The sequence below is a fragment of the Furipterus horrens genome, unplaced genomic scaffold (genome assembly GCF_987537825.1).
Source record: "Furipterus horrens unplaced genomic scaffold, mFurHor1.1.pri manual_scaffold_6, whole genome shotgun sequence".
In the NCBI taxonomy this organism is placed as follows: domain Eukaryota; kingdom Metazoa; phylum Chordata; class Mammalia; order Chiroptera; family Furipteridae; genus Furipterus; species Furipterus horrens.
The window spans coordinates 192,460,942-192,483,551 of record NW_028327176.1 but is presented as its reverse complement, the minus strand read 5'-3'; the positions used below and the strand labels follow the sequence as shown (position 1 = coordinate 192,483,551).

Here is a 22,610-nt window from a genome sequence, read left to right as displayed (position 1 = left end):
GCCCCTCTTCCCACGCACACGTCCGTCCCCGGGCCGCAGGACCACGGGGCAGAGGAGTCACTGGGGAGCTCCAGGCTGGTACCCAGGAGGTCTCGCAGGCGTTGGTCACTCGGTCTCTGGTGTGGCCCTTGGCCCCTGGGGCTCAGAGGTGCTGACTAGCTGGCTGTCGCCCACAGCCCGCTAGCCTCTCTGCGGGACAGACACACATGCAGCCAGCTCAGGAAGGGGTTCCCACACCTTAAACCAGAATGAGCCGCCCGGCGCTCAGCGGTGGCCTGAGCCAGTCTCTGGGGATGGCACATTCCCTCCCCATCATCCACCGGCAGGGAAAGTCGGATCATAATGGGGAGGCCACTCTGTGAAGCAGCATCACCGATGTCCCCCCGCAAGCCCCAGTGCCTGGCTGACCTGTCGGGACTTGGAGTGGGTGGGTGAACTCGGGGTGCACCCGCCCGTTGGGCTCTCTACTGTCAAGTCCGCTGGTCTGAGCTCGCTCTCCTGCTCTGTGTCTGCAGTTCGAGATGCTCACGGGGTCCCTGCCATTTCAGGGGAAGGACAGGAAGGAGACCATGGCCCTCATCCTCAAGTGAGTAGGGCACACCCGCTGTGGGGACCCTCAAAGCCTGTCAGCACCTTCTGCAGGAAACACCCACCCTGGGGAACCCCAATGCCTGTCAGCACTTTCTGACGCCCAGAGCCTCGGTCCTGGAAACCAGGGTGGGACGCAGGCCTGGGCAATCATGGGAACCACTTGGGTAAAGTCAGTGGCCGGCCGTGGCGGGGCCACTGAGGGCCCCGGTGGACTCTCCTGCCCTAGGCAAGGTTTTCCATCAGGAAAATCCTCCCAGTCGTCCAGCGGCAGCGTCTGAGGGTATGGTGATGGTGGCCTCGGGACTGAGGGACTGATTGGGGGGGCAGAGGACTCAGGGCTCCAGAGAGCAGGGAGCGTGTGTCCATGCCTTCTCGCGGGGAGTCACCTACCACGCAAGTGGGTGTGGCCCTCAGAACCCCCAAGAGAAGCCCCCAGTGCTGGCCCTGCTGCAGCATCTGCAGCATGAGCAGGGCAGCTCCTGGGGGGGGGGGGCAGGGGGAGTGCCGGAAGTGGGGACCAAAGCAATGTCTCCAGAGAGGGCCTGGGGTGAGCTGCAGGAAGCCCTGAGCAGCCAGTCCCCACCCCCAGCCCCCGAGCCCCGCAAAGGGACCCGTGGCCCTTATGAAACGCGGAGGCCCTGCAAGGCTTTGCGTCTGTAGACGATGCCACGGTACCAGTGGAAGGGAGGGGCGGTGGGACCAGAGCGGGGCTTTCCTCCCTGTTCACATTGAGGGTGACGTGTAGCCCCGGCCCCTCGCTTTGTAGCGATGACCTCAGTCCCTTTCATTTTAAGGGGGGGCAAGACCTTGACTTTCCTGGGGCTAGAATAGTCGGTCGCCTCCTGTGAACCCCAGGGTGGGCTTGTGCAGGTCCCCTGGGAGTGACAGCATTTCGGAGGGGACAGCTCCCAGCTGTGGGCCCAGGTCCCTGGGGTGAGCGAGGCCCACTCCCAGACTCCCTCACGGCTGCGACGGCTGGACGGGTGTCCCCGCATCTCCCAGCAGCCCCAGGAGAGGCCCCAGAGGGGTCTCTTGCCGCTGTTCTGGAAGTCACAGCTCATTCCCACTGACAGCGGCTTCTGTTCATGGGCTGGTTGTTAGGGTTTATTTTTGGTGACTTTATTTTCTTAAATTAAAATTTTCTCAGTTTTAATTTCCATTATGTTGGCACCACGGGGACAGCCAACAGGAACAAAAACTCTTCTGTGCCCTCACTAACCTCAAAGCGTCAGAGGGCCAAAGACCAGAACGCCGGGGTGCAGCTTTGCCTGTCAGTGCCGACCCGCAGGACAGGGAAGGGCTGAGGAGGCGGGCTGTGGGGGTCCCCGAGCGCCCGGCCTGGCCCCTGACTGTGACTCTGCCCCGTAGGGCCAAGCTGGGCATGCCTCAGTTCCTCAGCGGGGACGCACAGAGCCTGCTGCGCGCCCTCTTCAAACGCAACCCCTGCAACCGGCTGGGTAAGAGCGCTGGCGCCCCGTTGGGAGGGACCTCGGGCCCTGCCCACAGCTCTGGTCCAGCCCCGCCCTCTCCCAAGGCCACTGACGGGTGTGGGGGGAGGGGTGTGGGAATGCTCTTGCCTGAATCCAGCTCCAAGGACATGAGGACTCCCATGAGCTCCAGACTCACCCTCATGCCCCTGGGCAGCTCGAGCTCTTCCCTGCCGCTCCCTGCTCTGCACAGAGAGGTGCCACTTTTCCTGCCTGGTTCCCTTCCTGGCGTTTGGTACCCACAAAGGACAGCGCTACTGGGAAGCTGCTCTAGTTTAATCCCCCTTCACGTAAAGAAACCTCACCATGCAGTAGAACCGAGGTTTCCAAGAAGTGAGCTAAGTATTGGTTCGTTTCCATGGTAACTCTGAGACGGGTCCCCACAGTGGCCATCTGTGCAGTGGGCCCAGTGTCACTGGACAGGTAGAGCACCCACAGCTCACACGCCGGCGCGGTTCTCGGCCCTGATGCCCCCCCTGCGTTGTCCCGTGACAGGTGCTGGCAGTGACGGAGTGGAGGAGATCAAGCGTCACCCTTTCTTTGCGACCATAGACTGGAATGTAAGTGGCTGTCGTGGTCCGCACTGCACGCGAGGACAGGGAGGTGGGTGGGGGACACACCCGCCGCTCAGCACAGGCCGGAGGTCAGCACTGACCTGTCACCTGGACGGGCGCTCTGCCCCGAACAGGCTGGCATTTCCCAGGCAGAGACAGGGCGGCCCCCACCCCCAGCTCTGGGCCTGAAACCTGGGAGCCACTGAGGATGGAGCAGAGACCACCCTCCAGCAGCAAGGGCCCCGGGGCGCTCAGAGGCAGGGGTGCCGGCCAGGTTGCAGGGCCTTTCCGGAGCTGGGGCCTCTGGGCACCCCAGCGCCTTCGCTGCATTTCCCGTGGGGTCCGTGTGGGAGGTGGCAGTGAAAACATGGCCCAGACCGTTGAAGTCGGAGTTATTCATGACACTCCTGAAACACGTATGAAGACTCTTCCCGGGGGCCATGGACACGAGTGTGGGTGTCCCAGGCAGGGAGACATGGGGCTCCACTCTGAACACAGGTGGACAAGTGGGGTTCAAGCCAGGGAGCAGGTGGGGGTCGGGGATAGGAAACCAGGGTGAGGGGGTTCTGGCTGAACAGACCCAGCAGGATCCTTGCTGAAGGCAGGTGGAGTCAGATGTCCCCTGGGGGTCGTCAGCGGCCGAGGTTACCTGATACGGGGGGTGGGCACTTCTGACAACGGGCGTTCCGATGGGCCAATAAGGTGCCCAGAAGTGTGGCAGGAACTCAAAAGCCAGCCCCAGCTGCTGGGTCAGAGGTCTGGGCACTGGGATAAGCAGGAGTGTCCCAGCCCCCAGAGCACAGGCCCTGGCGTGTGCCCAGGAGCGGGGCTCTTCCCCGTGGATACCTGGGGTGTGGGCAAGACATTCTGTCCTGCAGGTGTTACTATGGCCAATAAAGGTTGGAGACCATTGCCCCCGATGAGGAACACGTAGCGTGTACCCAAACCCTTATGCCGTGAACTGAGACATCGTTTATTTGAATGTAATGTGATCTGATGCATGTTTACACATATGTCAGAGTGTGTGAGGCACTGTTGCCGCTGAGGCGGGAAGCAGTGGCATCACTCGCCTCCGTGCCCCGCGTCTCTCGCACCCGCAGCCCTGCCACCCCCAGCCGTGTCTCACTTCCCCACAGAAGCTGTACAGGAAGGAGATCAAGCCGCCCTTCAAGCCCGCAGTGGGCAGGCCCGAGGACACCTTCCACTTTGACCCCGAGTTCACAGCCCGGACACCCACAGGTGTGTCCCGCAGTGCGGGTGGGTGTAAACCTGTGCTTCTTGCCCATGGTGGGTCCTCCTACCTGGACCAGGTAGGGACAGATGCATGGGTTCGAGAATGCGTTCATGGGGGATGGTGGCCGGTTCTGTCTGAGCTCCTTCCATCAGCCTGATTTTGCTCTTCGCTGAGAGCTATGCTAAAGGTCAGCAGCCCCTAGGCACTCACCAAGCATTTGTAGTGTCACTTATGCCACCTATCACTGTCCCCATTGAGCCACACAGGTCGGATGTCAGCTGCTGAACCTTTAAGGGCCCCTCAACACTTGGGCAGGTGGCTCGGAGTCTTCACAGCCTCCTCTGCAAACGCGGGACTGGGCTCTGGGCACGGGCATGTGCCCACCCTCCACCCTTGGTTTCCGGTGGCTGTTGGCCTCCGTCGGCAGTGGGCAGGGCGAGGGTGTCGTCAGGAACAGTCAGTAAGGCATGAGCAGCGATTTTCCAGCAGGTGTTGTTCTAGGTGGTGTTGCTGTTTGGAAATCAAACCACTGGCACCACCCAAATTAGGGGGTAGCTCCACATGGTTCTCCATTGCTAGCCCTGTTTTAGCTCCTCCTCTGACCCGCACACTACATCATATGCACACATGACAGCACACATGACAGCACATGCACACCAGACATGCGACACAACACGCACACGCATGGTGTGCACATGAGCATGTTAAATGTCACATGCATGCACATGCACACGACACAACACATGCACACGTTGCGTGTGCCAGAGCATGACATACCACACAGCATTCACACGCACGGATACACGGCACACAACACGAATGCACATGTGCACACCACAGCTGCACACAGCATGTGACAATGCGTGCACAGAAGCACGACATGCGTGCTGCATGCGGCATACAACACATACATGCAGCATACAACATGCGTGCACACACTGCGCGCACATGCCACACCCCACATGCACACGCATCACACACACCACGGTGTCCCCGCACCCCGCAGCCCCTCCCGGGAAGCTGACGTCCCCTGTCACCTGCAGACTCGCCCGGCATCCCCCCCAGCGCCAACGCGCATCACCTGTTCAGAGGCTTCAGCTTCATCGCCTCCAGCCTGGTCCAGGAGCCCTCGCAGCAGGACCTGCACAGAACCGCGGTGCACCCCATCGTGCGGGTAAGCGAGCGCCCTCGCCGTGGGCCTCCAGGCGGCGGGGCCCAGGAGCACGGGCGGCAGCATCGCGCGCAGCCAGCGGGAGCCACCTCAGCCGGGGCAGGTGCTCTCCCTCCCGCCGGCCTTGCCGGGGTCACTGACTGCTGGTCGTGGGGTCGGGACGTGACTCCTTTCCTGCTGCACGCTCATCCTAAGAGGGAAAGAGTCCTGAGGTGAAGGTCACGTGGTGTGCGGTGGCCGGAGCCCACCATTGTCACGCGTGGGCGTCTTTGCTGGGGGGGGGTCATCCAGCCAGGACCCCAAGAGGGCAGTTCCCTTTGTGGGTGCCATTTCCCTGTCCTGGAATGTACCCTCAGGCAGGTTGGTGAAGGTGATGTTTTTATGGCGTTTTCTACCTTGTAAGTATAACCAGACACAGAGAACTTTAAGAAAAACCATGATTAGATTTTATTTAAAAACCCAGTTAAGGCCTTGAATTTCATACCCCCCCTCCGACCTTTCGGAAAAACACGGTGTGTCCTAGGTGGGCACGGGCCGTGACTGTGTACGCGGCTCCTGGAGGCTCTCTGTCTGCACTCGGAGGAGGTGGCGGGGGTGGTGGCTGGGACTCACGGGGTCAGATTTCCGGTTAGATGTGGACTTGCGGACGTGGCTGGGGACACAGTGTCGGAGCCATGCGCCCTGGTCTCCCGGGCTGCGTCCCTTCCCTTCCAGCTTCTCACTCTCAGAGCATTGGGGGGAGCGTGGCTGGTCGCCCACGCCCTGCACCGTGGGCTCTAAAATGCTCACAGCCGGGGCGGTGGGGCAGGCTGAGCTCCAGGTCCGGGGCCGCCGCTCCTGGCTCCGCGGCCCCGGTCAGAGGGCTCCGCTCTCCCGGCCTCCGCAGCCTCGGCGCTCCATCTGGACCTCCTTCCTGGCTGCGCGGCATGCGGCGCCCGGAGCTCTGACGCCCGGTCTCTCTGCAGCAGCTGCACGGGAACAACGTCCACTTCACGGACGGCTACGAGGTCAAGGAGGACATCGGGGTGGGCTCCTACTCTGTGTGCAAGCGGTGTGTGCACAAGGCCACCGACGCGGAGTACGCCGTGAAGGTAAGGCCCTCCCCCGGCAGTGCTGTACGCGCGTGGAGCACATGCCTGCAGCTGCGCCCCTCCCGCCCGCCCATCCCATGGGCTCGCCTGCCCCGCCCCCTTCACCCGCCCCGCCCCCGTGTTCACCTGCCCCGCCCCCCTCACCTGCCCCGCCCATCCCATGGGCTCGCCTGCCCCGCCCCCTTCACCCGCCCCGCCCTCTGCTCACCCGCCCCGCCCCCTTCACCTGCCCCGCCCATCCCATGGGCTCGCCTGCCCCGCCCCCTTCACCCGCCCCGCCCCCGTGTTCACCTGCCCCGCCCCCTTCACCTCTCCTACTTCCAACCGCACCTGCTTTGACATTAGGCCACCCATTTGAACGTTACTTTGCACATCATGATCAGTGTCAGTTCTATTCAGCACATAAGTCCTGACCACCTTAACGGCTTTACAGATAACACACACTGGAGTGACAGCTTCGGGCACTCCGTATTTTGGAAAAGAGAGTTGGGGACTGGCCTAGTGCTTGGCAAAGGAAGGCACGCAGGGAGGATGGAGGGGAGGTGGGGACAGTCACCAAAAATCAAGTCAAAGAAATAAAGACAGGCCCACGCTGGTAACATCTGCAAAGGCTTAAGCGAATGGTTTTCCTCTGAACAATCAAGAACAGAAGATGGTGACAATGATCGGTCATCCAGCCTGTCTCTCTCTGCAGAGGAGGTCTCGCCTCCGTGGTCATTGCTAGATTAAACGCGTGACCTGGGAATACAAAATATCAGTTTCTTGAGTCGTCAGGTTGGTGAAATATGGATTACAGCTTAAGTTCCCTACAAATTGTAACCTGATTTACAGAAAAGCGTAAGTTGTACATTCTCTGTATAAGATGCTTGATTCCACTGCCGGCCCACTAAGCTGAACTGGACTCTTTTTCTGAAATTGATTTTAGAGCGAAAGGGGGGAAGAGAGATATAGATTTGTTTCCCACTTACTGACGCCCTCACGGGGTGAATCTTGTACATGCTCTGACCGGGGAGCGAACCCCAAACCTGGGTGTGTTGGGGCGATGCTCTGATGAGGTGCTCTGACCAGCTGAGCTGCCAGCCATGGCCTGAGCTGGGCTCTTGAGGAGCCACATCCAACCAAGGGGCCACTGTTACCGGGCCCATCTGGCTTATCCCAAATGTGTGGCATGTGGCACTGCCTGTGGCCTTCAGAGGACATTTGGGAAAACGTGCAGCCAGCCCAGCAGGCAGCGGTGTGGATGAGGCAGTTCCGGCCACTGTGACCGTCCTGGGCTCTGAGAACTTGTTCAAAACGATGGCTCGGTGAGGTGGCCCTGTCCTTCCCAGCTCGCCCACATGCCGCTGCCTATTGTGGGAACGGGCTCTTCATAAGGCGTGTCCCCAAGGACGGTGGCCGTGTCCCCAGGGTGTCTGCCCAGTGCCCCCGGCACTGACACGGAGCTGCTACTCAGCCTGTCACAGCCCAGCCCAGGAAACGCTGGCCCCTCCATTCAGTTTGTGTTGGGAATCCATGGCTTTTTTGACAAACTTACCCCCAGAAAGCATGTTTCAATGGAGGAGCCATGAATCTGTGAGTTCCGCTGCGCAAGGCCCCGCGTCCAGCCTGTCCAGTGTCCTTGGCACGTGAACGAGAGGCTGAAGGGAGAAAACTCAGCTTGAATTTCATTTAAATTCCAGCAGGACAGTCTGTTGAGTCTGCATGTCAGACAGCGGAGAGGACGCGCCTGTGTCACCTGCAGCTGCCTCTGCAGCCCGGGCGAGGGGGCTGCCGGTCCCTGGGCTCTGGCTGGGAGAGGCGTCGTCTTTCCGGTCACCCTGGGAAGGGCTGCAAGGAGACCACGGGCGGCAGCCCCACCCCTGCCTCCGACAAGGACTCACTCCCACTTTGAAATGCGCTTCACCTGGGCTTCAGCGAATCTCCTTCCACTGAGGTCGCTGAGCACAGAATCCCTCTTGTTTATGGGCGACCAGCAGGGAGCATCACTGCCTCTGGTGGGCGGAATGGGGCGGGACTCCTGCTGAGCTGGCCCTGGGACCCCGACGCCCCCTCGGGAGAGCGGGCCGCCCCGCGCCTCTGGGAGGGGACGCCGCTCCTGCGCCACATCCGTGCTCATCCAGACGCCGTCTGGGTTCGGCCTTGTCAAGTGGCCGTCCCTCGGCCCCAGGTCAGGCTGAGGCCCAGCCCTGGTGGGAACGTCTCGGGAATGACAGCGACGGCCCCTTGGGATAGAGACCCCCCCCCTCAGCCACGGCTGGTGGTGAAGGAAGAGCGGGTCCCCTGCGTCTTGGCAGAAGCTCCCCTGGGCACCTGAGCCTGCGGAACGTACCAGGATGTCTCCTCCCTGCGGCAGCGTGGGTCATACTTTACGGTCCGGAAGCTGCTTCAATCAGTTGAGCACAGGCAGGAGCCGTGGCTTCCCCAGGGACTGGGGCCTGTAGCACCTCTCGGTGGCTGTCCGTGGCCACCAGCCGTCGGGAGCAACGGCCTGGTCTGGCTTCCTTTGGGAGGGGAAGGCTCTCGCGGCACAGCGTCCGGTGTTTAGGACGGGCTCGTTTGCGACCCCCGCTGCAGTGACAGATGCCAGGTGCTCAGTGTTCCCCAGCCGGGGGGGGGGCTCTTGGTGCAGCAGCGGCCGGTCCTGAGCGGCAGGCTCCTCACTGCTGCCGGGGAGCCGAGAGGCAGAGCGGGCTGTGGTCTCCGGGTGCTGGCCCGCCGCAGCCTGGATGTCAGACTCGGCCACTGTCACCCACTATTGTTCCCTTGCTGAAATCGCCTTAGAGGCGGCTGAAAGCACAAAGCGAGATCATTGCCATTGTGCCAGCATCTGTCACCCGGGCCTTGCTGCCGGTGGCAGCTGTGGCCGGCACACGCCACGGGGCTGGGAGGTCTCTCCCGAGAAGGGGCCCCACTTGTGTTCACGGCAGACCGTTCCTAACGACGTCAGCATTTCTGTGCTCATTTCCATACTGTGTGCAGAGTCCCCCGAAAAAGCAGTGGGGTTAACGCGGCTGCCGGGCGTGGACGGAGCTTGTTTTCGGATGGAAGCCTGACTGGTGTGGACGTTTAGTGTTTCCCGGCAGGAAATGGTGGCCTGCGTCTGTGCATCATCTGTGTTAGTCGGGTGGGGGCGGGGGGGCACCTGTGAGATCCCACCAGCAGCGGCGTGGTCCCCCTGCCTCGTTTCAGGAGACAATGATCCTTTTGGTGAGTCGGGGGAGCTACCAACACCTGCCTGGGGAGGGCATTTTGCAAGCTGGTGAGCTCTCCCTTGTCCTGATCAAGTCCCCGCAAGGCCCCGCCCCCGTGCGCAGTGCTGGGCAGGGCAGGGCAGGGAGCGCTGTGCTGGAGGGGTGAGGAGGAGGAGGAGGAGGAGGAAGGAGAAACGGAGAGGCCAGGGGGAAGAGGAAAGGGCGTGGCTATGGAGCCAAAGTCTCCTCCGGGCCTGTCCCCACCCTCAGCCGCAGGAGTGAGTGTGTGTGATGTGGGCGTGTGTCCCCTCCAGGACAGACTGCTGCCGGCCCTCTGCTGTGGAGGCCGGACTCGCTCCACGGGCGTCCTGGATGCACGTCTCTGTGAAACGTGGAAACACGCCGCTTGTCCTAGGGCAGCCCCAGAAAGGCTGTTCACCATCGGGGCAGGGGCTGCGTCCTGCTCTCTGTGGCCGTCCCCAGGTCAGAATGAAAGAGAGACCGCCCCTCCGACTCCCTCCTGGTGGCCGTCATCATTACTTGGGCACAAACAGGCAGAGAGGGAGCCTTGCTCAGAAACTTACTGGCGGAAAATTCCTCCCTCCACTTTGTTGCATCTGAGAGATTTTAAAACAATATGATTCTCGAAATAAGGAACTCGATCCACCAGGGCTCGGACTAGAGGCCAGTCAAACACTAACAATCCCGAGACACGGACCCACAGAGAAGCAGTCTTCCGTGATGTGTCTGGACACCATGCTCAAGCCGCCAGCCGGACTCTGCCATCCTGCACAGGCTGTGACCATGTCTCCCATCGGTGACAAGGCTAGGACTCTCTTCCTTACCTTTCGCAAAGCGCTCTCCCTCCCTGCAAAACACAAACAAATCAAAAACCGGAAAGACGTGGGTAGAAGCAGCCAGCACCAGCTGACAGACCCAGGGCCTGGACACGGGGCCTGGACGGCACGTGCGTCTGTGCCCGACCCCCACCTGTGCCGGCGAGCAGACCAGGGGCTGCGGTTTGGGGGGACTTTCCTTCTGGGCGGCTGTCATGTTCCTGCAGAGCCACTCCCCTCCCTGTGTGGGGGCTCTGGGAGGCTGACCCGAGGGACCCGTCATGGTGCCCTGCCTTGCCCTCTGGCTTCTGGTCAGTTCCCCTGGGAGAGGCAGGCGGCAGGAGGCCCATGCGGCCCGGTTCCTGTAGGGGCCCCTCCATACAGCCACCCCCTCGGTCTGACTGCTGCCCACCCAGCCCCAGCCACTGGCCCCAGAGGAAAGGCTTCCTTCTTCTTCCTTGTCCATTGGGAGGGGGCACGAACATTATGCTAAAAATACATTTCTTTCATCATGAAATTTTACTAGGGAAAAATATATATACTAATTTTTAAAAATCTACTAGTATATTTTAACCTCAAGTTACAAAGAGAAGACCCCAGCCCAGGAAGACCGGGTGGGCCGGCAGGGAGCTGGGGCAGAGACAGTCCGAGGACCCCGTGGGCCAGCGTGCGGCCCTGTGTCGGGGCCGGCCTTCCGGCGGCAGGGTGCTGGGTGTTCAGGAGCCCCTCCCCCACAGGGAGTCCAATAACAGACGCCGTCCCGGTCCCAGCCAGGGCCGCAGTGGAAGGACACGCGGCAAGAGGAGGACGGTGGTGCGTCCCTTGTCTCTCACGGGTGTCGCTGTGCCCACGGTCCTGGGCGCCGACGTCACTGGCCCCGGCGCTGGGCTGTGAGCCAGGTGGGAGAGAAGGGCTGTCACCGTGGAGACTCCGCATGTCAGTGACGGGTGGGGAGGACACGGAGGAGGGCAGAGTGACCCCCCCCCCCCCCCCCGCTGTGAGCAGATGCTGCCCGAGCACTTTGCTCATCTGGAGAGCAGCTGGGTCTTGTGCGCAGACCCGCTTAGAGCCTTTGATGCGACAGGAGACGCAGACCCCCACACGCTGGGTAAAATGGCTGCACGTCCCCCAGACAGCGGACGCGCGTACGTCGGGTGGAGCCGACGGGAGGAACGCGCGGACTGCTCTGCTCTTCTCTTCTGAGAGCCGCCCTCCCACCCCGAACATGGTGCCCGCGGAGGAAGCCGCCGCCGCCACCCGCAAGGGGCTCCCTGTGCCCGGGCAGGCTCGTCCCCGCCGGGAGTACTGCTTTCACGGGCGCAACAACCGTGCCCTTGGGCGTGTTTTGCTGCTGATGTGTAGCCAGAGCCACTGGAGGCTCATTTCAGACACAGCAAAGCACGCAGGCCCCCCACCCTCCCCAGAGCCTGTGGTCCTGGTGGGCTCCTCAAGCTCCCCCTTCTGTGGCCAACCCCGTAATAGCTTAAAGGTGTGTCCTTTTGTAACTGTCGCTCTGTGCCAGCTGGGAAGGGCGGTGGCCGTGAACTTCTAGACAGTCCTGAGCTGCCTCGGTGGAGGGCGTGCAGGCGGGCAGAGGGGCAGAAGGGGCCCCAGCAGCAGCATCTGAGCCACGCGCCTGCCCTGCTCCGTTTCAGATCATCGACAAGAGCAGGAGAGACCCCTCGGAGGAGATCGAGATCCTGCTGAGGTACGGCCAGCACCCGAACATCATCACCCTCAAGGACGTAAGTGGGCCCCTGCGGCGGCGGCCCTGTGCCTTCGGCCTCGCGTTTCTCCCACGGGCGCCACAGAGCGCGTGCTGCCGGGCTCAGCGACCGGGCGAGGCCTGCGCTGGCCCCGGGCCGGCATCTGCCGCTGCTACGCCTCCAAACACGTGGCCGCTGGTGGGCCTGCCCTGCCGGATCTTTTGACCACATGCCTGCCGTCCTCCCAAATCACGGTGACAGGGAAAGAGCCGGTGCGAATCCCGGCCTGAGGCGTCCTTCCCGGGGTCGGTCCTAAAGGAGCAAACGGAGAGGACGAGGAGGGCGAGGGCGGGCGTGGAAGCCGCCTTTCCCTTCCCTGCCGGGCGGGCCAGTGGCAGCCCTTCCCCCGGGGCAGGAAGGGGCAGGAACCGGCCACATTGGAGCCCCTTGGGCGGTGTCCTCAGCAATGCATGAGGGGCCCCGGGCTGTGATGTTCGGGGCCTCTCAGGAGTTTCCCCCTCTCCACCTCCCACCCCAGAGGGACTCCAGCATCACGAACCCAAAACCGCAGACAGTGGGGCCACTCGGTCTCCCTCTGGGCCCCATAAATTCCTGGAGTGAGGGGACATCTGGCTGCCAGTTCACTGCTGAGGACACTGTGAAGCAAGTGCCCTGTCCTCAAAGCGGAGGAGGGACCTGGCTCTGCCCGCAGTGGGCCATGGTCACCTCCGGTCCTCTCTCCGTCTCACTGTTATGTGTATGTCACGTGCCACAAACACAAACCAACCAACCTGGAAGCTCCCTAAGCATTTCAAACCACTTTTGTTATGGGTGTCATCGGAGTGCATTCCCAGAAGCCAAGAGTCAGCGCTCATAAACACAGAAATGTAAGGTCGGTGCAAAACCAGTGTCCGATTCCGAGGTCTAGTTTAAAAATGAAAAAGCCCATGATTATGAAAATATTTACTCGTTAACATAACCTCCTTTGCTTTCGAGAACCCCATTCCATCTGTCAGCTAGCTTATAAATGCCACGCCTGTAAAATTCTTTAGGTTTTGAAGCAAAATATGAATCCACTCATTTTCAGCCTCTTCTCTTGATGTCAACCTGAGACCATCAAAATGGCTCTGTGGTCCCCGAAACAAGGGACAGTCAGAAGGAGCAAGGTCAGGAGAATGTGGAGGATGAAGCAATATTTCCCATCCAAGCTCTTTCAGGAAGTTTTTGGGGAGTCGAGCTGCGTGAGGACGAGCGTTATCGTGATGGAAGATGACACCCTTTCTGTGGACTGAGGAGGGTCGCTTTTGGTCCAAAGCTGCTTTCAGATGATGAAGTTGTTCACAGTAAAGATGAGCAGCAATGGTTTGATTGTTGTCTGACAGTTCGTGATGGACAGTTCCTTCCATATCCCACCACACACTCAACATGATCTTCTCTGGATGAAGTCCTCCTCTTGGTTGGTGAACTCTTCTTCCTCCTCAACTGATCCATGATCCGCGGCATTTAATGTGATGGTAAAGGATCCACTTCTCAGTACCTGTAACAAGCCGACCTAAAAATGGTGCCTGAAGGTGTCACAAAAGCAATGATCACAACAAGCAACACGCTGTTGCAGATTCTCTGGGGACAGTTCGTGTGGGACCCATTTTCCAACCACTGACACCTTTCCAATCATTTTCAGTTGGCACAGCGCGGTCGTCTGGGCTCCGTTACATTGTCCTGCACGTTCCCTGGAGGTGATGGTGGGGTTTTCTGTGACAGCAGCTTCCAACGCTTCGGAATCAAGGTTTTCTGGACGACCCTCTTTTGGCTCGTTTTTCAGACTGAAATCTCCACGTCAGAAACGGGAAAACCACCTCCTGCAGCTTCTTTCAGTCACTGCATCGTCCCCATAAGCGTCCTGAATAGACTTGGCTGCTAGACTTGCATCAGCACCTTCATGAAACTTACAGAGTAAAGCATTTCTAATGTGGCCTTTAGATGGGACGAACATGGGTGCAAATATTGCGGACAATTATGAACAATACTTCGATAATCTGAAAAATAAGGTATAAAGTAGTCCCTGTGACATCAAAAAATTATAAGAAGAAGCACAAGTTTAATGAGTACTATCTAAAGCTTTCTTTTAAAAAAGTCAGACACTCCTTTTGCACCAACTTTGCATCTTTCACTGAGTTCAGAGTCAGGCAAACACATCAGTCACGTGGTCTGAAAACTCACTGATCTGCAAGCTAAAACCGATCACATTTCAGCATTTTGCTCCATTTCCGTCAAGTTCTCCTGGGTGCTTGGCTGTGCGTCACATGGCTGCTGCACACGCAGCGTGACGTGGGAAGAGCCAGAGCGTTAAAGCTGGTGTGTCTGGAGCCCCCCTCTCCGTTGCTTTTCTGAAGTAAAAGCTCCCCTCCAGATGCCAAATCAGCTCTGACTCTGCTGCCCTCCCTGTCGGGACCCCAGAGTCTGGCTGCTCCTGGTCTTGTCCTTGGCACAGAGGGCCTGTGGGCGTGTCAGAAACACAGGGCGAGGCCCCCCCAATGCCTGGACCTGCGGGGCCAGAACCTGCCCATCCACAGCACCCCCAGATGCTAGGTGCACTGAGGGTCCACGCACCCTCAGTGTCGAGCAAACGTCCACGGTTTTGGTCTCCAAATGGCAGCCGTGGGCCGCAGGCAGGGCCAGGATTCACCCCAGCTGACGCCTCAGCCGGGCAGGCGCTAGCTCCTGGCCCCGCTGTCCCAGTCCCTGACCAGCTGCGGGTATTTCGGCCGGCTTTGTCCTGAGAGCCATGTCTGACGTGATTGGGCTGGCTGTTCCCTGGTTTCTGCCGCACGCGAGTCTTGCTTTTCCTTCCTGGGAGAGCCCCTCTGGAGCGTTCCTGTCTCGGGGGGACAGTGGCCGCGGGGCAGGGCAGACAGGTGACCGCGGAGCCCTGACGTGCGCACGCCTCCTCCCGGCTCCCAGGTGTACGACGACGGGAAGTTCGTGTACCTGGTGACGGAGCTGATGCGCGGCGGGGAGCTGTTGGACCGCATCCTGCGGCAGAGGTGCTTCTCGGAGCGCGAGGCCAGCGACGTGCTGTGCACCGTGGGCAGGACCCTGGACTACCTGCACTCGCAGGGGGTGAGCGGCGTGGGCGGGACGGGGCGCGCACCCGGGCGGCCGCAGCTTCCCCTGCGTCCTAGTCCCTCGGCGCTCAAGTCACCGGTGCCCACCGCGTGTCCGGGGGCCGCGGGAGGATGGCAAATCCACCTGGATCACTTTCAGCAGAAGGGTTTCCCTCACTTGCCCTATTTAAACTGGAATCTTTTAACCAACGCAAAGCCACACTGTAGTTAAAAGTGGCGATAACGCGCCTGGCCAGTGTGGCCCAGTGGGTAGGGCGTCGTCCTGCAAAGCTAAAGGTTGCAGGTCGATTCCTAGTCAGGCACGGGTCTGGGTTGTGGGTTCAGTCCCCAGGTGGCCCTCACTGGAGAGTCTCACATGGATGTTTCTCTCCCTCTTTCTCCCTCCCTTCCCCTCTCTCTGAGATAAATAAGTAAGACCGTGTTCTTGCGTGAGGATGGCACCGAGGTTCTCTCAGCCCTCTCGGCGGCCTGGGCGCTATTCCCGGTTCCTCCTCTTCGCACCCTAAGCTCCGAGGGCCCCGTTTCACGGATGGGGACACTAGAGCAGGGGCGAGGGACAGCCGGTTCCACCAGACACTGCCTCCCTGCCTCCTGCCCTCGGCCTCAGACGATGCCCCCCGGGGCCTGGGCCCCCTCCTCACCTGCCCCTCTCTCCTGGGCGCATCCCTGGAGGCAGGCGTGGTGCCTTAGCCAGCACGCGCCTGTGCTCAGCCACTCCGAGTGGGAGGGTGTTCTTTCAGGACCCACCGGGGGTCCTCCTGCGTGGTCGCCCTGGTCTGGGAACAGCAAGCGGCCTGGCCTGGTGGTTTTTGCAGATTGGCCATGGGTAATGAGAGCAGGCAATGAAATGGACGCACGCTCTCCCGTCCCCCACCTCCGGGGCCTCTGCAAAACAGGCGGCTGCCCATGTGTGTCCCTTTGTTTCCCCTCCTCGGCTGTCCCACTGGGTTTTCGCAGGACGAGGAGACGCTCAGGTCCCAAGCTCTCCGCAGGCCCCATCCCTGTCCCTGCAGTTGGCCTCTGTCCCCTTCAGGAGACATCACTCGGGGCCCCAAACAGACGCTTGGCTTAGAGGTGTTGCTGCCCTGCCTCCAACAGAGCTGCGGCTGGCCTGTCCCCCAGCGCAGAGTGCAGGCCCATCGCCCCGCACGGGCTCCGCTCCAGGGCTTCAGTGCAGCTCACCCGGTCCCCTGGTGTCTTTCACTGACAGCTCACCCTGCGGGTGGCAGGCCCGAGGCAGATGCTTCACTTCAGAAATCTTTGTGCTCAGTAACCTGGGGTCACCACAGTTCCGTTGGTCTCCTGGCCCCCGCGCCGCCGCTCCCCACTCTGCGTTAGCTGCCTGGTTGCTTATTTGAGCACCAGTGGGAGAAAGCGGGGCCCCCCCAAGTAAAGCATCCAGGCGGGCCTGCTCCTGCTGCAGCTCTGCTCAGAGTAAACAGTTCCCAAACAAGCCCTGCCTTCCTGAGCACGCCCCCCCACTCTGTGCCTCTGTCCTGTGCCCCCCAGTGAGGCGGACCCCTCCTGCCTTTCCAGGTCGTCCACCGGGACCTGAAGCCGAGTAACATACTGTATGTGGACGAGTCTGGGAACCCCGAGTCCATCCGGATCTGCGACTTCGGGTTCGCTAAGCAGCTGCGTGCAGAGAACGGGCTGCTGATGACGCCCTGCTACACGGCCAACTTCGTGGCCCCGGAGGTGAGCAGGGCTCTCAGCAGGGACCGCGCCCTGGCTCAGGCCTGCAGGAACTTCAGAGGACAGAGGGGAACCAGGGAGCGTCGGCCACCGACCCTGCTCCAACACAACGGGTTGGATCGTTCTATCTGATGTCTGTCCGCCACGGTCACAGCAGCAGCATTTACCATGTCCAGAGGCAGAGGCGCGTGTGCGCACTGATGGCTGAATGGATGGACGTCACTCAGCCTTAAAAGGCGGGACAATCCATCCCAGGCTCTAGCACAGACGCCCCTTGAGGATGTCGTGTGGAGAGAGATGAGCCAGACGCAGAAGGATGAGTGCTGTCTGGTACCTGGGCCAGTCAGACTCTCCCAGACAGAGCAGACGGTGGGCGCAGGGGCTTGGGCGGGGTGTTGAGTGGGGACAGAGTGTCAGTGTGGGAAGGTGAAGAAGCTCTGGGGGGGTGGTGATGGCGCCCCAACAGTGCGCATGTGCTCAGCGCCGTTCTTAACAACGGTGAGCCCTGGCCGGGCGGCTCAGCTGGTTGGAGCAGCATCCTGATACACCGAGGCTGAGGGTTCGACCCCCAGTCGGGGCACAGACCAGAATCAGCCTGGGAATGCAAAACAGGTGGGACAGCAAACCTATGTCTCGCTCTCTCTCTCTCTCTCTCCCTTCCTTCCTCTCTAAAATTAATTTTAAAAAATCTTTTAAATGGTTAGGATTGTCAATTTTATGTAATGTCTATTATAACAAAGAAACTCTTCTGCCTGAAAAATTAAATGCTTTCTTTCAGTCTGTCCTATATCTGGCAGGAGCTTAGGCTCCCCAAGGGCTGGCCCTCAGGGGTCCTACACACACACACACACACACACACACACACGCACATGCACACGCACACACACATGCACACGCGCACACACATGCACACACACGCACACGCGCGCACATGCGCACGCACACGCGCACACACATGCACACACGCACACGCGCGCACATGCGCACGCACACGCGCGCGCGCGCACATGCACGCACACGCACACGCACGCACACACAGGGGCGCGCATGTTCCCCACCCTGCCGGGATGTCATCCCATCGGAACCAGGTGCTGTGAACTTGCGTTTTCTTCGCCGAGTGCTCACCTGTCGCCTGTCTTCTGCTCCAGGTCCTGAAGCGGCAAGGTTATGACGCCGCGTGTGACATCTGGAGCCTGGGGGTCCTGCTGTACACCATGCTGGCCGGGTAATGCACACCCCCGCACGGGCGTCAGCTCCGAGGGCCTTCGGGGCAGGGTCCCCTGTCCCCCGGGCGGGGGCGTGGGCACCTCTGCAGACGTCCTCAGCCCTTTCAGCATGACTGGAGATGGGGCAGGGGACTCGGCCACGCATGTTCTCTAGAGGGTGTCTCTAGAACTAGGGCGCAGGGACTGCAGACTCCGTGCACCCCCAGAACCCCCAGGCCTCTGGTCACGCGGCCACACTCTTATGAGTGCACAGGCCGCTCCCCGAGAAGGAGGAGAGACCTGCTCCTTGGAATCACCCTCTTGAGCCAAGAAGCGCTGTGACGGGCTTCCATGGCCGTCGGACTTGCAGGGACCGGTTCCCGGGACGAGGTGCCTGGAGCTAGGGGAAGGAGGTGGTGTCTCCATCGTGAGCTCCGCCCCAGGCTGAGCCCTGACCCCCGCTGGCCTCCCCTCCCTCCCTGTGAACGAGAGGACGCCCGTGTGGCCGTGGAGACTCCTTCCAGCCGTGAGGGTCTAGAACCGAAGCCCCCGGTTCCCTGTGCTTCTGAGTCTATTAAACACTCGAGGTGGGGTCGTCGGTCCTGATCGCTGTCGCAGCGCAGACCAAGTGCCCCTGGGAGAGCGAAGGGAACGGCCTGCTCTCTCTGCGGCCTTAACGAGGTGCTTCTAACAAGTCCGTCCTTAGTGCCTCCGGTCAGAGGAGAGCTGCCGCGATGTCCTGGCGTCACACAGCCGGACCCCCGTGTGGCTCTCCCGATGTGCCCGGCACCTGCTCATGAGCCCAGGAGCCCGGCTTTGCTGTTAGCACCACACAGAATTCCATCCAAGGGCAGCGTGTACCGGTGTCCCCAGTTCACACTCAGGCGACAGAGCTAGCGTCCCTCACACCTGCTGCACGTGTCAGGCCCTGCACACGCACCTCCTGTGTGTGCGTGTCACTGCCGAGGTCCCCGGGGGCACGTGGTTCTCCCCGTTTTGCAACTAAAGCTCAAAAATCAGTTTGTTGAAGAATCCAGAGCTGGTAATAGATAGATCCGGGGCCTCTCCGGCTTCACGGTGCAGGCCCTCACCCGTCCTGTGCCGCTGTCACCACGGAAACCGAGTCATCGGGCGAACCGCTCCTAACACGCTGTCACCCGGGAAGCCAGAGCGGTCCAGAAAACCCGTCCTGGGCTCTCAGGGCCTTCCTCACGTGCCCTGTCGGCCCCTAGCCTCGACCGATGAAGGGAACGGGCGCTGCGTTAGGAAATCGGTCGTGCTTTTCCGTGAATCCTGGGTTGGGAGCGGAATGGGGAGGAAAGAGCTGGTTTTAACAAGAGTGGCAGCATTCGGTTGCGAGTGTTGAGACTATAAAATGGAAGCTCACTGCCCTAAACGCTCTCATCACCTAGATTCACCCCTTTTGCCAACGGCCCGGATGACACTCCCGAGGAGATCCTGGCGCGGATCAGCAGCGGGAAATACGCCCTTTCCGGGGGGAACTGGGACTTCGTCTCCGATGCGGCCAAGGTGAGCTCTCCGCCCGCACCCTCCCCGCGGCCCGGGAGCCCCACGGCGGCCATCAGACCCGTGACAAAGCTAGAGGGCAGGCGCCTTTCACATAAACAGTACAGATAGTCTAGCCTCGAAGGCTTTTTCAGAGCTGCTCAGCTAAGAAAGAATTGGCACAAATGTTTTATAGCACTTCTCACGTTTTCTCCAGTCTTGGTGTATCAGCGCCAGAGTGGTGTATGTTTATACAGAGACACAGGGACACACAGGGAGGGGGTTGTTTTTGAGACCTGGGCTGACATGACTGGAGGCCAGGGAGTCCCAAGTCGGCACTGTGGGTGGCAGGCTGGGGACTCAGGGGAGAGCTGATGTTGGAGCTCTAGTCCAACGGCCATCCCCCAGCAGAATTCCCTCTCCTCAAGGAACCCCGTCTTGTTTCTCTTAAGGCCTTCCATCGAGTGGTTGGGGCCCACCCGTTATGGAGGGTCATCTCCTTTACTCAATATCCACCAACTTAAATGTTAATCTCATCTAAGAAATACCTCGAGATACAGAAACTTCTAGACTGGTGTCTGACCAAACACTGGTACCACAGCCTAACCAAGCTGACACATAAAATTAACCATCACGTGCTTAGTGATGTTGCGAAATGATTGTGCTGTGTGATCACAGACGGATCAAGCAGAGCTCTGGTACGGAGGTGTGGTTCTGTTATTTTAAAATACCTTGCGCCTGGGCTTCTTTGCAGCTGCCCTGTGTGTGACCAGCCCTCATCCTTCTGTTCATCAGACTTGGTCTATTTCAGTTGATATCATGACATTTCTCTCTAATCAAATAGTAAATTAGAATCCAGCCACTAATAAGTGAACAGTCTATTCCTGGGTTACTGTAAAGTGACTGTAAGAAGCGGAGAAGATCTGGTGGTCTGACTCCAACTCTGCTGTCACCATCACGGTGTGACCTCATAGGGTGATGGCGGAGAACGTGGTGGAGGTGATGGCGGAGGTGATGGTGGAGTTCATGACGGAGGTGATGGTGGAGGACATGATGGAGGTGATGGTGGAGGTGATGGTGGAGGTGATGGTGGAGTTCATGATGGAGGTGATGGCGGAGGCGATGGCGGAGGTGATGGCGGAGGTGAGGGTGGAGGTGATGGTGGAGGAGATGGTGGAGGTGATGGTGGAGGCGATGGCGGAGGTGATGGCGGAGGTGATGGCGGAGGTGATGGTGGAGGACATGACGGAGGTGATGGTGGAGGCGATGGCGGAGGTGATGGTGGAGGAGATGGTGGAGAACGTGGTGGAGGTGATGACGAAGGAGATGGTGGAGGAGATGGCGGAGGTGATGGCGGAGGCGATGGTGGAGGTAATGGCGGAGGTGATGGTGGAGGACATGATGGAGGTGATGGTGGAGGTGATGGCGGAGGCGATGGTGGAGGTGATGGCGGAGGCGATGGTGGAGGTAATGGCGGAGGTGATGGTGGAGGTGATGGCGGAGGCGATGGTGGAGGTGATGGCGGAGGCGATGGTGGAGGTAATGGCGGAGGTGATGGTGGAGGTAATGGCGGAGGTGATGGCGGAGGTGATGGCGGAGGTGATGGTGGAGGACATGAGGGAGGTGATGGTGGAGGTGATGTCGGAGGTGATGGTGGAGGTGATGGCGGAGGCGATGGTGGAGGTGATGGCGGAGGTGATGGTGGAGGCGATGGCGGAGGTGATGGCGGAGGTGATGGTGGAGGGCATGATGGAGGTGATGGTGGAGGTGATGGCGGAGGTGATGGTGGAGATGATGACGAAGGAGATGATGGAGGTGATGGCGGAGGTGATGGCGGAGGTGATGGCGGAGGAGATGGCGGAGGTGATGGTGGAGGACATGATGGAGGTGATGGTGGAGGTGATGGTGGAGGTGATGGTGGAGTTCATGATGGAGGTGATGGCGGAGGCGATGGCGGAGGTGATGGCGGAGGTGAGGGTGGAGGTGATGGTGGAGGAGATGGTGGAGGTGATGGTGGAGGCGATGGCGGAGGTGATGGCAGAGGTGATGGCGGAGGTGATGGTGGAGGACATGACGGAGGTGATGGTGGAGGAGATGGTGGAGGTAATGGCGGAGGTGATGGTGGAGGAGATGGCGGAGGTGATGGCGGAGGCGATGGTGGAGGTAATGGCGGAGGTGATGGTGGAGGAGATGGCGGAGGTGATGGCGGAGGCGATGGTGGAGGTAATGGCGGAGGTGATGGTGGAGGACATGATGGAGGTGATGGTGGAGGTGATGGCGGAGGCGATGGTGGAGGTGATGGCGGAGGCGATGGTGGAGGTAATGGCGGAGGTGATGGTGGAGGAGATGGCGGAGGTGATGGCGGAGGTGATGGTGGAGGTGATGGTGGAGGTGATGGTGGAGGACATGATGGAGGTGATGGTGGAGGTGATGGCGGAGGTGATGGTGGAGGTGATGGCGGAGGCGATGGTGGAGGTGATGGCGGAGGTGATGGCGGAGGAGATGGTAGAGAATGTGGTGGAGGTGATGGCGGAGCTGATGGTGGAGATGATGACGAAGGAGATGATGGAGGTGATGGCGGAGGTAATGGTGGAGGTGATGGCGGAGGAGATGGCGGAGGTGATGGTGGAGGTGATGGCGGAGGACATGATGGAGGTGATGGTGGAGGTGATGGCGGAGGAGATGGCGGAGGTGATGGTGGAGGACATGATGGAGGTGATGGCGGAGGTGATGGCGGAGGTGATGGCGGAGTTCATGACGGAGGTGATGGCGGAGAACGTGGTGGAGGTGATGGTGGAGGTGATGGCGGAGGTGATGGTGGAGTTGATGGCGGAGGTGAGGGTGGAGAACGTGGTGGAGGATGATGCAGGTCACGCAGGAGGTGATGGGAGCTGGTGCTTAGGACCCCAGTATCCTGGTGCTGCCTGTCGTCCACTCTCTCTCGGATGAGTACAGGGATCCTCTCGGTCCAGGACTTGGGGGCTGGTGGTTTCTCTGGGGTGTGACCTCGGAAGCAGGAGTCAGGGGCCGGGACAGAGTTGGGAAAGGGGAAAAGTCACCAGGATCGCAGCTATAGAGGGCCTCCCACCCAGGGCCTTGCCCATTTCTTCTGGCCCTGTCTCCACCATGTCCTCGTGCCCTCGGTCCCGGGCGCCCTTCCCCACGTCTGTGCTCACCGCACAGCAGAACCTCCCGCCCCTGGAGACGGGCAAAGCCTG

At 60.3% G+C, this 22,610-nt stretch overlaps 1 protein-coding gene across 2 annotated transcripts in view; it reads left to right on the top strand.

Annotated features, from left to right (window-relative positions):
* The window catches only part of RPS6KA2 (ribosomal protein S6 kinase A2), a 149,495-nt gene that overhangs the window by 122,701 nt on the left and 4,184 nt on the right, over positions 1-22,610 (top strand). For both annotated transcript variants that reach the window (XM_090280075.1, XM_090280076.1), the window contains 11 exons: positions 516-586; positions 1,960-2,048; positions 2,574-2,638; positions 3,769-3,871; positions 4,910-5,040; positions 6,003-6,128; positions 11,811-11,900; positions 14,823-14,981; positions 16,523-16,684; positions 17,830-17,906; positions 19,299-19,416. In XM_090280075.1, coding sequence (XP_090136201.1) covers positions 516-586; positions 1,960-2,048; positions 2,574-2,638; positions 3,769-3,871; positions 4,910-5,040; positions 6,003-6,128; positions 11,811-11,900; positions 14,823-14,981; positions 16,523-16,684; positions 17,830-17,906; positions 19,299-19,416 — 1,191 coding nt within the window. The remainder of the gene's footprint in view (positions 1-515; positions 587-1,959; positions 2,049-2,573; positions 2,639-3,768; positions 3,872-4,909; positions 5,041-6,002; positions 6,129-11,810; positions 11,901-14,822; positions 14,982-16,522; positions 16,685-17,829; positions 17,907-19,298; positions 19,417-22,610) is intronic.